Source organism: Neodiprion virginianus, chromosome 7 (genome assembly GCF_021901495.1).
Source record: "Neodiprion virginianus isolate iyNeoVirg1 chromosome 7, iyNeoVirg1.1, whole genome shotgun sequence".
In the NCBI taxonomy this organism is placed as follows: domain Eukaryota; kingdom Metazoa; phylum Arthropoda; class Insecta; order Hymenoptera; family Diprionidae; genus Neodiprion; species Neodiprion virginianus.
In genome coordinates, this window is record NC_060883.1 from 791,523 (window position 1) to 806,985 (window position 15,463).

General features: G+C 45.2%; 1 protein-coding gene across 1 annotated transcript; it reads right to left on the reverse strand.

Annotated features, from left to right (window-relative positions):
• Window positions 1-1,963: 1,963 nt before the first annotated feature.
• On the reverse strand, window positions 1,964-15,152 carry LOC124308818 (ubiquitin carboxyl-terminal hydrolase 34). Its single transcript, XM_046771937.1, has 12 exons — window positions 14,733-15,152; window positions 14,164-14,260; window positions 13,626-14,001; window positions 13,132-13,429; window positions 12,311-13,054; window positions 6,186-12,207; window positions 5,110-5,827; window positions 4,784-4,974; window positions 4,476-4,653; window positions 4,203-4,369; window positions 3,412-4,082; window positions 1,964-3,239 (listed from the first exon to the last, which is right to left on the reverse strand). Exons 1-12 carry the CDS (start codon window positions 14,773-14,775, stop codon window positions 2,371-2,373), a joined length of 10,374 nt encoding a protein of 3,457 aa, XP_046627893.1. The 5' UTR covers window positions 14,776-15,152; the 3' UTR covers window positions 1,964-2,370.
• Window positions 15,153-15,463: the final 311 nt, after the last annotated feature.

Below are 15,463 nucleotides of genomic sequence, written 5' to 3' on the forward strand. Positions count from 1 at the left end.
CGAGGAGCTTGATCGAAGGCACGCCTTATTCCTGAAAGCCCGTGTCGCATAAGTATAAGCGTGGTTGCCTATGATTAGGCGCTACCACTTGGCTAAGCAACTCGGAGAAATTGCAGCGAAAAATTACTCCTGGTATTAGGAGAACATCTGAGCCGAGGAGCTAGATCAAAGACACGCCTTACTCCTGAAAGCCAGTGTCGCATACGTATAAACGTGGTTGCCTATGATTAGGCGCTACCACTTAGCTAAGCAACTCGGAGAAATTGCAGCGAAAAATTACTCCTGGTATCAGGAGAACATCTGAGCCGAGGAGCTTGATCAAAGGCACGCCTTATTCCTGAAAGCCCGTGTCGCATAAGTATAAACGTGGTTGCCTATGATTAGGCGCTACCACTTAGCTAAGCAACTCGGAGAAATTGCAGCGAAAAATTACTCCTGGTATCAGGAGAACATCTGAGCTGAGGAGCTTGATCGAAGGCACGCCTTACGCCTGATGGCCATGTCGCGTACATGTAAGTTTGGTTGCCTATAATTAGGCGCTTCCATTTAGACCAAGCAAATACGCTAGAAGGCTATTATTTTCCTTTTTTATTTTCATCATTATTCTTATGATTGTATAATACATAGAGATCTAAGGACCATTGAGCTATAACATAATATATAAATATAAACTTTAAAATCAAAACCTTATTTTGAATTTATGTACCTCACAACTATACATTATGCATAATAATGAATACATTTATTAGCATATATGTAGATATATAAAGAGAACATGACTTTAGCAGAAAAATTGAGTTATTAAATCATTTCTTTTATGAAAATGCTTTTCGGTCGGCGTTTCAGTTGTCGATATAGGTAGATAGATACAAATAGGGAGAGCAAGAGCAGATATCCGCCAGTACGGCAAGAAAAATTCATCAACGGCGAACAACCAAAGTGCTAAAAACAACAATCAATGAACCAGTCAAAACTTTATTAGAGAATGTTTCAGAGAAACTTTTCACGATTGATGGTGTAATTGGAGCAATCCATACTAGGTTTTATTTCAGTATTGAAATTGTAAAATGGTATTAATAAACTAAGCACGTTGCATTCAACAACGCTATTTTTAAGAATGAATTATAAATGTCTGAAATGTTAGACATCTGAAATTTTGTGTACTATTATATTATATATTAATTATTAAGCTAGCGCAATTGGCTAATGCTAAATTGTCATCGTGTTAACGAATCTTGTGCTCAGTTTTTAGCAGTCCACATCATATGCTGTTATACGGTAAAATAATAAACAAAATGTAAACAGGAAAAAAAACAGTACTCTCAATCTCTAGTTACAATTGGAAACTCATACACATATCATCATATGCCTCCATACAATATCGGCAATAAAGTATGAAATAACGGCGAGAAAGAAGAAAACCCTATTTGTAGACAATTCAGTAAAAACCTCATACACAAATTTATCAAGCGGTGACAAAATCATGAATTGGCAATAAGACCATAGTAATATTGACCATTGAAACAACTACGGCCTTTATTAAATCAGCCGTCTGCCGTATAGTACGAATCCATAAATGACGAATAAAAAGTGAGAATACATCCGATTGTAATATACTCTCTCTCGACTATTGTTTCTTTCAAATAGTATGTACGCAAAACAGGTTTTATTTGGAGGCTAATCCTTCACATCCGTTCTAGAACGCGCCAGCAAGTTCGTGGGTTATCTTCTAGTCGACGTTGACTGAATGCCGAAATATGTATTTTCTGGTGTTAAAACTGTTGCTTAAATAGTTTTACATTGAGCAATATAGGTATAATTATGTCTCTACTTTGGACGCGGACACGTACGGTTTTGTACGGCTCGTTGCTCAGCTGAATATAAGATTCTAATGCTACAATTTGTATAATTCCAAAATTTCACGCCATTATACGTAGCGATGATAATGTAAAATTAATTTGCGTTGAGTGATGGCATGACAATTTATTATTCATTTTATTTTTTCATTTATTTATTCACAAGCGTGTGATACTATGATTGTACTCACATTTTCGTCTTTACGACTCTTTCTGTATGTTATTGCTTTTCGAAGATTCCCGTTCCATATAATAGCAACCGATGCTTGTTATAATAGTAAAGTTGATAATAATTTGAACAGAATGGATATTATGCCAAGAAGAAAAAGAAAAAATATATGATTTCTGTTTGGAAAAATGACTGCAGAATTCTATACACAGTGGAAAACCAACAATTCATGAAATATGAAAACCCCAGATTAAATGCATGACGCGTATTTTTTCAACAACCAGACCGCCGGCCAGAGCATCTGCACAAAAACCAGTCTTTTTTAAATATAATTATTACTGTTAATTAATTGTTCTTAATTTGCAATTGCACAATCATTTGTAGGTCAACGATTGTTTTCTCAAGCATTTCAAGCCACGATACATTGGTCAGCGAACAGCGTATCTGACTAAAACAGCTGCTTGCGGTTGTCGTGGTTGTCGTAGTTGTTGTCGTCGTGCCGCAAACAGCGGTGGAAGATACGGTCGTAATATTAGTTGCTACAGTCTTTGATTTAACCGAATCACCCGGCTTGTCCTCTTCGTCTATTCGCGACACGTTAGGACAATCTTCTTTGTCACCGCACTGAATTTTATCATCCACGTTAAGAACGAAGCCGGCTTTTTCTTCCTTCGTCGTCGCATCGTCGACCAACAAAAGAGTGGGTTTGTCATCTTGCTCCTCTTCCTCACTCGAGCTCAACTTCCGCTTCTTAGACGGCGCTTCGAGCTCCGTCTGTCCGGCCTCTTTCGCCTTAGCCGCCCTCGTCCTAGCTAGAAGCGTGTCCAAGGCCGGCTGAAGACCGCCGGGAGGTTTGAGCCTTGTGCCACTGCTGTAAACGAGAGCCAGAGCCCTCAGATCTCCGGTTAATCTGTGCGCAGCAACTTGAACGTCCACCGCCTCCACCATCGCGGTCAGCGAGCTGACGAGATTGTCGATCAGGGAACAAGTCTGCTCGGTCAAAACGTGGCTGGCTAATTTTGGAAAAAAAGTCTTCAGGAAGGCGTGTATAGCCGGCACACCGAGTGACGATCTCTCGTCAAGGAGCACCGCGTCCACGTAATCCACCGTGTATGATGAACAGAGTAACGCGGCTATGTGCTTTCTATCAATATGCGTTGCCGCGTGCACGTCCAGCCATAATCGTGGAAACAGCGCCAGATGAAGAGGAACCCCTGAAACGCAAATAATTCGAGAGATTATAAATAAGAGAACTGGTTTCGTTTCCACTATTTTATAATAAATGAACAAACATTCGGGTGAATGAATTTTCCCTGTATCGACCCCAACGTCAACTTTAATTAAAATAAAGGCGATAAAACCAGTAATCACACTCAGTTTACACACCTTCGAAACCAAGCATCGCACTGAGATTAACCAATGTGTCGGTCATGCAGTCATTGTTTATAGCCAATCTGCACATGACATCGATCAGCTCGTGATACGGTAAGTAAAACTCAAGCAGAGCACCGTCGTACTCGAGGTCAACGCCTTTGGACGCTTCTAGTTGAGAATGGGGAACTGCCATCTGCACCATGGGTCGAGCGGGTCTAGAGGCCATTTTTCCAGGTGGATTGGACCGCCGGGGTAGATAAGGGCCGGGAGGAACGGCTGCGTGGGACTCCTGGAGGGCTGCGTGACAATGAGAGAGCAATGGGGCCAGGATGGAAATAGCTTCGCCGGGCACGAGCATCACCAACTCTTTGAGAAGGTCGATAGCCAGTGTTCTCATATCAGGCGGATTGTATGTGTTAAGCAGAGTGGCTAGTTTTCTCAGTACGTCCGGCCATTCCTTGCTGTTTGCTAGTATATTTCTTGCGTCTGGACCGTCGCGAGCTGTTCTGACGCAGCGTATCAACTCGACTATGATCGCTATCAACTCTGCCAGGTCTCCGGCTACATGGCAAGCCGTCGCTTCATGGTACATTATGTGAAGCATATGAAATGCCTCCAGCGCCATACTCAGCCCGCCATTGTAGACGACGTACAGACGATCATCGTCGGATTCGATAAGGATTCTGACAAAATATGAAGAAGCTGATTATTGAGGATTGTTTTACTTTGATATTTTCGGTTCAAATTTCGCCTAGTTGTTCATTGTTGCCCCTGTGTTCCAAGGTAGTGTCGGTCATATTTACCTAAACGCAGAGATGAGCGTCGCCCAGCACGAGCGCCCGTCCAAGCCTTGCAGGTAAGAGGACAGGGTGCCTCGTCGAAAAGAAGCAATTTCGGCTTCTTCTTGTTCCGTTTGATCCTGATGTCTAGCTACCAAAAGCTGCATTAGTTTGAACAGTTCATCGACAGCCTGGAACAGGAGTACGGAAATAGCGGATGTCAAGGTTCATGTAAATAGGTCAAGTGCAAAAGTCGGCATTCTTTCATTAATTATTCCCATACTTTGGTACACTTACAGTAGAATATTGAGTAGGGTGTGGAGTAATGTTCTTGAACGCCCATTGGATATTTTGATGAGCTGCCAATTGTCGCGTAAAGGCACGAGACTGTTGACAACAGAGTCTGAGCAAACCGTAGTACGCAGGAAGCATAACACGATTAAATAAAACAACATCTTGGTCTTCGTGATCGGCTCTGCGAAAAAATAGGGAGACAAAATAAATAGTTTACGATCTTAATAGCAAATAAATCATTTGGATTGACAAACAGTTTTGCCGAGAGATTTTAATCTCGACTATTAAGTTCTTATGTAACAATAACTTACAATATATAATTAAATGCAATATTCTTTGTGATGTGTGGATTGTGCAGTATCATTGCGACATTCTCAGGACAGTCGGAACATACATGATACCAGAATAATAATACGGCTTGTTTATTGTGATGTACGGGTATACTTGGCTCCGATAATTTTGGATGAAACAATGTCCACAAATCATTCAAGTATTGTCCAAACTGAAACACAATAGACGAATTATATAACTCACCTTTTATCTAGAATATACTGTAATAATATTAAATAAAAGAAACACAAGTCTTTATGCTGCTTCAGCGTAACAACACAAATGAGAAACCAAAATAAAAATTCACCATCAGTTTTTCAGTCTTAGAAACAACGCAGTAAGTAAGTAATGCGAAATAGGCAGTGAGTTTCATCGTTCCGTGTGTTTGGATGTCGATGTAATGTCTGGCTGGTTGTAAGAGTCTCAACAGCGCTGTATAAATCTGGTGAAGAACCAGGGTTGCTTCCGACGAGAGTTGCAATTCCCTTGCAGAATTACATCCCAGGCCGAGTCTATGCGCCGTTCTGTATCCTTGCCTGAAGTGGGTGGAGGGAACCAGAGATACGAGCAAAAATGCAGCTGCGGATCTGACCCTCTGATTCGAGTGTTCCAGAAGGAAATGCTGCAGCCAGGTATCGAGGCCCTGCAAGACCCAGGCATGGGCCAATTTGCTTCTAGCAACGGCAAGGGCCAGCCACTCGAGTGCTCCGTGAGGGGCAACTCTTGCAGCTTCCCAAACTCGTCCGAGAACCAACTGGGTCATGCAGGGTAAGCCACTGGGGCCAGATCCTTCGGTGAGAAAAGTCAACAGCTTGAAAAATGGCTGGCAAACATCCGTGTGCTTGGTTATAGCCTGGAATATCATCGTAACTATATGGACGGCGAGTCTGTCGTTCCAGCGACACAAGGATTGAATCAAGTTCCGTGTCTGATTCAAGTTTATGACGTCTCGCGTTTGCTGGTACAAAAATGGAAACCCTTTTCCGCCAGCGACTGCATTCAGATCAGCGGGGGACAGCGTCAGCCTGTAAAATTATTTGTTAAGAATAATTTGTCGTTTGTCGTTTCATTGCAAAACTTAAGTTGAAGAATGCAAAAAATAGTCTAGAAAGTATACTTTTTTTCAGTGGCTTTGAGTCCGAGCTCAACATGTTAATCACTCATCAATTGTAGTATGTACCAGATTCCAAAATTTCAAAGATTTCAAATAATTTCCAATCAGTTGAAATTATTTCATATATTTCCAGAGATTTCCAGAATTTGAAATGATTTCATGGGATTTCATGAATTTCAAAGAATCTCAAGGAGTAAACCAGATTTCACAAGTGATTGCATGAAGCAAACCCCTCGTTTGCGTTGAATCGAGGAAAAAGTGCTACGAACCTGTGATCTGCTCCTCTGCTTCGTTCCACCAGAGCTGCGATGAGTGTGATCATTTTGTCGAGAGATGCCGGCCTAAGTTTGTCAGTGGGAACGGCTACGACCTCCTCTTCCTCCTCCTCCTCACTGACAGTGTCTACAAACTCGTGGGTCTTATGACCGAGATAGAAATTGACCATGGTTGAAATGGCTTGTACTTGAATTAAAAACAAAGTCTCTTCCTCTCCCATTTTGCTAAATTCGTACAAGAAGCTGAAATACTCAGTGAGGTGTTTCAAGTGCTGCTTAGCATGTTCCATGAGGGAAAGCAGCATCCTCACAAACCTTGTGACACAGGACTGGGTGCCGACGGTGCTTAGATCGCCCTCGGGATCACAAGCAAGGTAGAGGGGAGCCTGAGTGGCTCGCAATCGTTGAATAACATGTATGCAGAGTCGCTGAAACATCTGGCGCACCATCTGGTTTGGGCATTTGACAAGGATCTGAATTGGCCACCAGGAATCCCCAGCCATTCTTTCCAAAAATCTGGCGCAAGCTCCTACCGAACCGTTGAACTGCTTTGTGAGCAGTTCAACCCACTGAACCATAGTCGGTTTTTCCTTAGCGTGAATGAAAGTCTCCATGAAAAATGAAGTTGAGAGCTCTGCCGACATCTCGGTGATGTCGGGTTGCATAGACAGTAGAGTTTGTGGTATGTAGCCACATATCTGCCACATAAAGCTGAAGTACGTGTGCTCAAAAATGTTTTTGTCCTGCAGAAAGTGCATGTTGTCTTGCCATATCCAATCTTCCAATTCTTTATTGAGCTCCAGAGGTGGAAGATTGTTGATCTGCTGCAGTGACTGTAGAGACTGAGGCGTGTCCATCAGACTAGAAACTGTGGCCTCGTCGTCTTTGTGCTGATCACCTGGATTGGCACACCACTCATAGAAAAGCATGTATGCGGAGTTGGTTTTCTCGAAACTGAAGTCCATAAACTTGTCCGTGACAGAGTCGTACGTTTTACTGGTCATTTCGCCACCAAAACACTCGGCGGCGATCTGGTTTGGGTCAAACGGCTTCACTTCGGCGTCATTGAACAGAAACCACTTGTTTTTATTCGGCGATGTTCGATCTCTGATGAAACTATAATAATGCCCTCCATCTGCTGTGCCAGTGTGAACGGTAACACCGATCAAATCGTATTGATGATGCTCTGTGGCTTCTTTGTCGTCAGCAACGCCCGAGCTCCCCTCGCTCTCAGACTTCCTTTTTTCAGAGGCAATTTTCTCCTCCTGATAATGCTGGGGCATGAGTTTCTTCTCGACATATCCGGACATGTCCAGTCGTAGTGGAAAACTGAAATGCGTATTTACCTTCTCCTTGAGCATTGTGACCATATTGAATGTGTAACGCATTGTGTTAAAGCATAAAATGTGGGGCAGTTTCTTAAAGCAAGCCCTCTTCTCAGCCCTGACTTTTTTTCCGCACTGTGAACATGTGTACATATTATCTCCCTCCAGTGTATCTTTCACCGTAACTTCATCGAGGCTTTCGTATAGATTCCTCATATCGGCCACTTGGCATCTGACCGTATAAAATTCTTCCAGCGTTCTGCTGACATGCTCGCAATCGAGCGACACGACGTTGTTGGAAATAACGCCGCAGAATAAAGTCTTGACAAGATTTTTCAGGTCCATTGTCATTTCTTCAAGCTTTGAGACCAGGTCTATAAAAAATTCTGCCATGTCTTTCTGCTCGCCGGTATTCAGAGGTGCGTGATCCATCGTATACACTCTGCAAAAACTGCGAGGATTGTAAGCCTTTCTTTCAGATTCTTGAAGATATGCAAACATTCTTTGTAACTCCCTGAGCGTCAACTGATGCTTGTTAGCTTCCGCGCAGTCAGCACCCAGAATGGAAATGCGAGCCTGCGGCATCATGTAAAGATGCTGCATGCAGCTGGCCATATAACATGTGGCACCTAAGTTTGTCAATCCCACATAGCCGCAGTCCGATCTCCCATCTTCGTGCGGCCAGTAATCCCAAGGATACGGAGAATGGGGTCCTGGTCTGTGCTGAGCGAGTAACTTCTCGTGAAGTATCCTGTAATTACCAGGTGCAGATTTAACCAGTTCAACGAGCAAGTCAAAAGCAGCTGATCTCGAGACTTGACTTTTGCATTTGGGCACGTGTTTTGTTCTCGGATTGGGCAGTGCGAATAGAAAGTCGAAAACTTCGTGCAGAAGTTTTTGTCCGAGTTTACCTTGCTTACAAGGGGGATTGTGTATCATTATATTACAGGCCAAGTTCAGGAGACCGACAAGTCCATCGTCTTCGACGGTGTTGTGACGAGTTTCAAGATGCTCCCTGGTCAAAACAGAATCGATAACTCTGACGGCTAGGGCCTCTATGTCTATTGTCGAAACGCACGACTGTTCCAAATTCTCTTTTATAATTTCCTCGGGCAGAGAATCGACCAGTCTGCATACCAGCCAGAAATAATCCCTGCACGCTGGGCCATATGGTTCCTTCCCGTCGTCAAGAGCTGAATGTAAGTGAAGAGGCAAATCGGGCTTATGATGGAAAGGCCTCATGGCCTCGGCAACGACTAGATGCTCTAATAACGTGGAAAGCATGGGTCCGATCAGACTGGTAGTGTCTGTTCCTCCGTCATCGGAGCCTGTGCTTCCCAGACACAGCCTATACAAGGCGGTGCATACTTCTCTCCTAACCGCAGGCTCGGGATCTTCTAGAACAAGCCGCCTTAACCAGGATTTGCCAAAAGGTTCCAATGACGAGAAAAGCGACTGTCGAGCAGCGGGATCGCTGTGTACCCAGCAAACGAGTAGCGCCGTCGTGTAATGAATGACCTGGGCCCATCCAAACAGTCCAGTTTTGTAATGGTTCGGATCCCTGGGGAGAGAGGCTTCGTGAAGAATGCTAGTTATCCTCGGCATTACCGTATCTACATCCATCATTGCTAGCATAGCATCGCTGAGACGAGGGACGACAAGTTTGTCGGCCTTACTTCGTTTCCGCTCTTCTTTGACGACTCCGAGGTGGCAGAGCTGCTTTAAAAGGCTAGCAAGACAGTCCTGCTGCCATTCGCTACCGTCTCCTCGCTCCAAACAGCCGGACATAAAGATATCAAAGAGATGTCGAAGTCCACCGTGTTGAACGAAGGCTGCTGCCCATGAGATCTCCTTGTCCTTATCCTCCTGGTTGTCCTCGGCGTCACCTCCGCCCTCGTGAACAGGCGTGATAGTTACGCTGCTTGTTGAGGTTGGTTGATTAGACGTATTCCTTCTGCTGAGCGACTCGACGATGTAAAGGGAATACATAAGCTTCTGAGGACTGGCAGGATCAAGTAATTCCGGGAAGGAGGCCTCCCCTAATTTTTGAAATCCGAGGAGAAGGGTCGGGCTGGTTGGCAAAAGTGTCAGGGTATCCCAAACTCGCCTGGAAAGTACCTGTGCTTTTGTGTGCGGTATGGTTTGGCCCCCTTTGACGATTGTCTTCATGGCGCTCAACGTCCTCATTAAAGTAAAAAGTTGCTCGAAGTATTGCGGTCTAAGCAGAAGCAGAGTGGGCAACGATTCTCTCGGTGGAGGTGGTAGCAAAGACGGTGAGTCGACGTCTCGCTTGCCACTCCTTCCACTTCCGCTGCCTCGACCTGCACCCAGAGATATAAAAACGAGCTGCCCATCCTTGAAACCCATTTCTTGTAGGGTCTTCTCGTCAAAGTCTATGGTCAGCTCTTGGCCCTGAGTTATCATCCTGATCGGCCCGTCCGTGAGTAGCGAACCAAGGACAGAGCTGCCGTTGGCGCTTGAGTTGCCCAAAGCCGTAGACGCTTTGTCCTGAGAATTCTGGGTGTCATCCCACCACTTTGCCACTTCAGCCCTGAGATCAGCGACAAAATCAGTACTGAGCAAGGTGAAGCTGGTTTTGTCGGGTATACCGGCTGGCTGAACAAATATTCTTATTTGTTGTCCTTTTTCCGAGGTATTCATCGCTACGTGGCTCCCCGCGCCTCTTCCTTCCAAAGCCCATCTTCGAAGATGGTAAGCATAACGTTTTCTAAAGGCTTCCAAATGGGTTCTGAGCAGGAGCAACGCACGCTGTATACACCGTAGACTCGCCTCTTCGTTTGTTTCCAGATCAGCACTGGCCGCAGCTAGATGCATCATGCATTGGGAAACGAACTCGGCCTCCTGAGTAAGCTGCCGCGACATGTAATAGCCGTTCAGATACTGTATGGCAGCCATACTGACGTCGGTGCTCTTGGCTCGCAGAGCTATTCTCCACAGGAAATCCATTCCCACGGTATCGACGTCCCTCAAAGGTCGGTCCAAGTGGGCGGCGGCCAGCCTGGCAAGGTTGCACAGCTGTTGAAACAAGCTGAGACCAGTCATGCTTATGGTTTCAGGAGGAAGACTGGGCAGCTTCCGCATGCACAAATGTTTAAGGGTATCCATTCCGAGAGCGTGCTGTTCCGTGGATTTAGCTTGGCTGAGTAGCCAGCTGAAAAGTTCGTCTGAGCACATGGAATCCTGAGATAGACACTGCCACAGTATGTCGACCTGTTCTAGACTGAGTCTGAACGAGTCTGGCGAACCGAGTGGTGAGAATATAGACGACAGAAATTGCAGCCTCACTTGAACCTCAGTCTGATGAGAATAGAGATTAGTCTTCGACCCGTTGGTGGCGTACGTTCTCAGGTTGTTGAAAAAATGCCTCATCATTCCTCGCTCCCTGTCCGCCCACGTGGTTATCGTGTGAGCGTCCATCGCATCAAACTGTTGAAAACTAGCCAGCAGCTTGGGCAGCAGCCTCAGAGAAACGACAACCGATCTGTTGGATGCCAAGTTTTCTAAGCATCCCTCAATGAATTTCATCGGTATGAGCCTGTCTACGTTGAAGCAAAGCAAACTGCATAGCGCTTTTTCAGCCTCCAGAGCCAGACCCTCGCCCAAGCTGCCTATCTTGTCATCCTGTAGAATGTCCCACAGCAAAGTGTTTCCGGGTTTACAAACGGTCTCCAAATTGAACTGCGAGCTGAGCCTAGCTATTGTCTGTCTAGCAGTCCTGAGCTGCGGTGGCCGGCAGATGGACCTTCTGAGCGCCATGGCCGGATGTTGATGGTCCTGGTGATATGCCTGCATCTGTATCGCAGTTAAATGCCTCGCTGCCAGCTGTGCGAGTTCCTCCTCGCAGCCGCTCTCCTCCCCGTCAAAATCGGCCATGTTCTTCTCGCTCTTGTTCGATATCCGGCTGCTGTAAGAGCCCTCCTCGTCTGAGAGCATTTCGTCGAGGGTCGAGGCAAGGAACGGCGGCCCACTCGAGTGAACGAGTCCCGCTAACTCGGACATGACGGCACCTGTGTCTTCGGCGGCCGTGACGGCTGCCACCGCAACGTCGCTGTCATCCTCGTCATGAGACGTATCCGCGGAATCCGGTCCTCTATCGATACCGTGAGCGTGCCCGACCAGGGCAAGGTATTTGCTCTTGTTGGCTCTTCTGAGCAGCGCGGCCGTCGTTGGGACTTGCTGATCGTTTGGCTCCATCGCCATTGCTTGCTGCTTGACGTGATCTAGGGTGTCGTCAACGTTGGTCGGATCCGATCTCGGATGGTCCAGAGTGTTCTTCAGGATGCAATCATTTTTCTTCACTCCATCGGCGTCAGGAAGCAACTCGCTAACTTTCGCCTTCTTGTCGCAATCGTCCAAGTTTGATTGGCCAGTACCTGAATCGAGACATCTCAGTGGCTTTTTCCTCTTTCTCAGTAACTTCTTTCTCATTTTTTCATAAACGTTTATCTCCTCGGTATTTGACTTCTCCGTGTCAGCCTCGGCATCGGAACCACTCTGCGGCTTCTCTTTCAGTTCCGAAGCTTCGTCTGTCCTGAAACCCGAATCTTGTTGCTCTTCCGATTTTCTAAGAAGTCCAACTTCGCTGTCCTTTCTCAATTCCACGCCTTCCTCTGTGTCTGTTATACCACAGACGACCGGAATCGCCTCCAAACTCTCAGTCTTGAAGTTGCCTAAATTTAACGAGAAAGAAATCCATTCAATGGAATCGGAAACTTAATACAAAGTTAGACTAGAATACAGTAGCATCGTGACTTGAAACGTTGTGAATCTGACCTTCGCAATCGCTGCTGTCCCCTCTGGCCTGTTTGCGAGGTGAGGGTCCGTCAGACGGCGCAGGACTGGGCTCCTCTTCCTCCTCGTCGGGGCTGGATCCCTCCATGCCGCTGGGGTCGCTGCTGCTGCTGCCACCGAGACCTCTGGAGCTGACGAGAATCCCTCTGTTTTTCATGGCCAGTCCGCCAGAGTATCCCGAACCTCCTGAGGTCCAGATGAACTTTATCAAAGCAGAGGCGAGGAAGAGGCTCTGCTCGTTATGATCCTTTGGCTCCAATTTTCCGAGAAGTGAGTACAAATGAAGAACAGGCGTTGGCGCAAGGTGCTTAACTAGCGGCGCGAGCAGATCGTAAACGGGCCTGCCACAGTGCTTCAACTGGGCTGCCTGCCACATGGTGTCCATGTCCGAAGGTGAAATCCTCCCCTCCATTGCCAGGAAACTCAGAACAATGTGACTTTGCTTGATAACTTCGACGTGCAAATTCGGACCGAATATATGGGCGATTATGTTGTTCTCGGTCAGCCAGGCGGCAAGAGCGTGACCCACCTGCTCGACTTCGGCAACAGTTTCACTGTTGCAAAGTTCATTGAATGTTGTGATATGCGCGTTTATCTGCGCCACACCGGCCAGTCTCATGGTCAGCGTTGTGCTGGTAAAGTACTTGAATGCCAGATCCAGTCCGTCTCTGTCAAAAGTCGGAAGAACCGCGTCTATCGGGTCTTTAACCGCACTCCACATGAAATCTAAGGGGAAAAAAACCCGTTTTGAGAAACTCGAAACTGCTGACATTTCTTGACGTGGAGAAGATCATCTAACAAACCTGCCATAGTCCTGACAGCCGGAGTTCGGAGCTCTTTGTCCCCGAGGCGGCACATATACCTCATAACTCGTCTCCTCAAAGGCACAAACAGCTGAATAACACTCCCGTAATTCAGCCACAATTTGAGATTGCAAATAACTGCGACCATAGAGTGTGCCAGGCCGACCGGCAGTGCGTTTTCCATATCGAAACACGCGGACATGATGTTGAAGCCTCCTTGGTGGCAAAAAACTGAAACAGCTCGGATCAGAGGTGCCGGCACTTCTGGATCGTGTGGTTCGCAGTAGCCTCCTTCATCCTGAAATGATAATTAAACATCCAAGTATTGTTTAAGGAAGAAAATAGTCATGGAGAAATAAATTCAGATGGACGGTACGCGTTTTTAACCAATAAACAACTAGCAAGTACCCGAAATGCGTGATATACTTGCAAATAGTCTCTTTCAGGATATTAAATACTGGACAATTGTTTAGCACGTATTGAGGAGTTGTTACCTTAATCGGTGCGATAGGACTGATCACACCACCGTGTTTCATGGCGATATAGAGAGGAAAGTTCAAAAGAAATATTTTAGAAAGAAGGTGAAGCAATTTCTCCCTGTCTTGCTGTGACCAGGAATGTTTTCTCTTGGATTGCGAGTTGTCTGAGCCATCGGCCTGACCGACAGCTGTGGCCGTGTTCACTGTTTTATTTTTTTCTTTTTTCTTCTCATCATTGTCGTCATCAGCATGTCCCTCCTTATTGCGATCCTCCTCCTTGTCCTCATCCTGAATAGCCTGAAGTTGCTGAAGCGTCGAAAGAACAACACTTTGCATCAATCTTGAAAATCGGTCAAAATTTTTAATATCCCGATAGCAGCACATGCATTGCCTGTAAAGAAAGTGTCTGAATCAGCAAGGAAGCAAGTACTTTGAAGATGTTTAGAGAATTTTAATTCCTATCTATCTGATCTAATTTTAGACTTTCAACGTTCTTCCAATATTGAACGCATATTTGTATTGATTGTTTACACGGAAGAAACGATCACAATACCTTTGCACCCACTGGTTGACATATTGCAGGATCGTGTCCACATCAGCTATGCATAGGTTGACCAACTCATCCTGCTCCTTGGAGGCCCGTTCTTCGTCTGCGTGGACAAAGAATGTGAGTGGAAGGAAAAGTTTACCTAAATTTGATACGAAATGGGAGGACTCTGTCCAGGTTTGAAAACAGCGGATGTGGCAAAGACGTCAGTTGTGACAGTTGTGTGAAAGAAAGTAAACAGAGATATGAATGGGGATATGTCAATCGGTTGAGAACGAGTAAATGAGACGAAAAAAGAAGATAATCAACAGATTGATAGGTTATAAAGTAGCGACACTCGATGGAACAAAGAGTCGAGATCGTGAGCTCGGAGGATCGGAAAAAAATGAATCGTAATTCCATGACAAACTATGAAACATGTGTAATAAGGGAAAGTAATGAAAATCGGGCAAATACTGTGTATAATCGGGATTTGGCAGTTGGACGCCTGGACAGAGATGCGGATGGCATTTGTTGGCTCGTTCGAAAAGGTTAGGTTAGAGTTTTGTATGTACTAAGTGTATCATATGGCTTACAAGAGAGAAGAAGATCGTGAAAGTCGGCGCACACATCGCACATGATTAATAATCTGTCTGTTTAGCCTAACACGGCCTTTAGTCACCTCAAGTCCATCACTATTAACCCTCAACGACCGTCCACCACCGAAATAATAAATTGTCGACGATACTGTCAAACATTTTTAATTATCGTTTATTTTCATTTTATTATTTACTTGTTGTACTTGTTCTTGTTAATCTCTTTATTTCTATTTATTTCGGCTTTTTTCTAACAGTACCCCGACGGTCATCAACAGTTGATCAATCTATCAACCACCATATTGAATTTTATGTTGTTTCCTTGATGTTTCCTTGCGTAGAGGGCTGCCACTACTGCCACTACTACTAGCGCCCACCAAAAGCGGCCACCTTCACGTCCAACATTGATAGCACTACATATTCACCCCCCCCCCCCCCCCCCCGCCCCGCTGCTGGGACACTTCACTCGTAGTGTAAATTTACCTCTCGTGGTGTAAATTCACTTTTTCTATTCATTATTATCTTTAGATTGGAAAATAAATGAATAACAAAATCACGCGCTGGAAATTGAATAATAATATGATTTCAATACACCCTTTATCCGGCTATAGGCTATAAGCTATAATGTACTTTTCTTCTGCGTATTCTAGTATGAAACATATGTAGAAGTATGAGCACTCAACTCTCGCATTATGTAGTACGTACTAGAAAGTATAATATTACTTAATTTA

Coding starts and splice junctions, on each gene's coding strand:
- LOC124308818 (XM_046771937.1), bottom strand. CDS start 14,775: ATGTGCGATGTGTGCGCCGACTTTCACGATCTTCTTCTCTCTT. Junction 14,261..14,732: donor TCACGATCTTCTTCTCTCTT/GTAAGCCATATG, acceptor TTGTCCACGCAG/ACGAAGAACGGGCCTCCAAG. Junction 4,654..4,783: donor ATTGCATTTAATTATATATT/GTAAGTTATTGT, acceptor ATTTTTTCGCAG/AGCCGATCACGAAGACCAAG.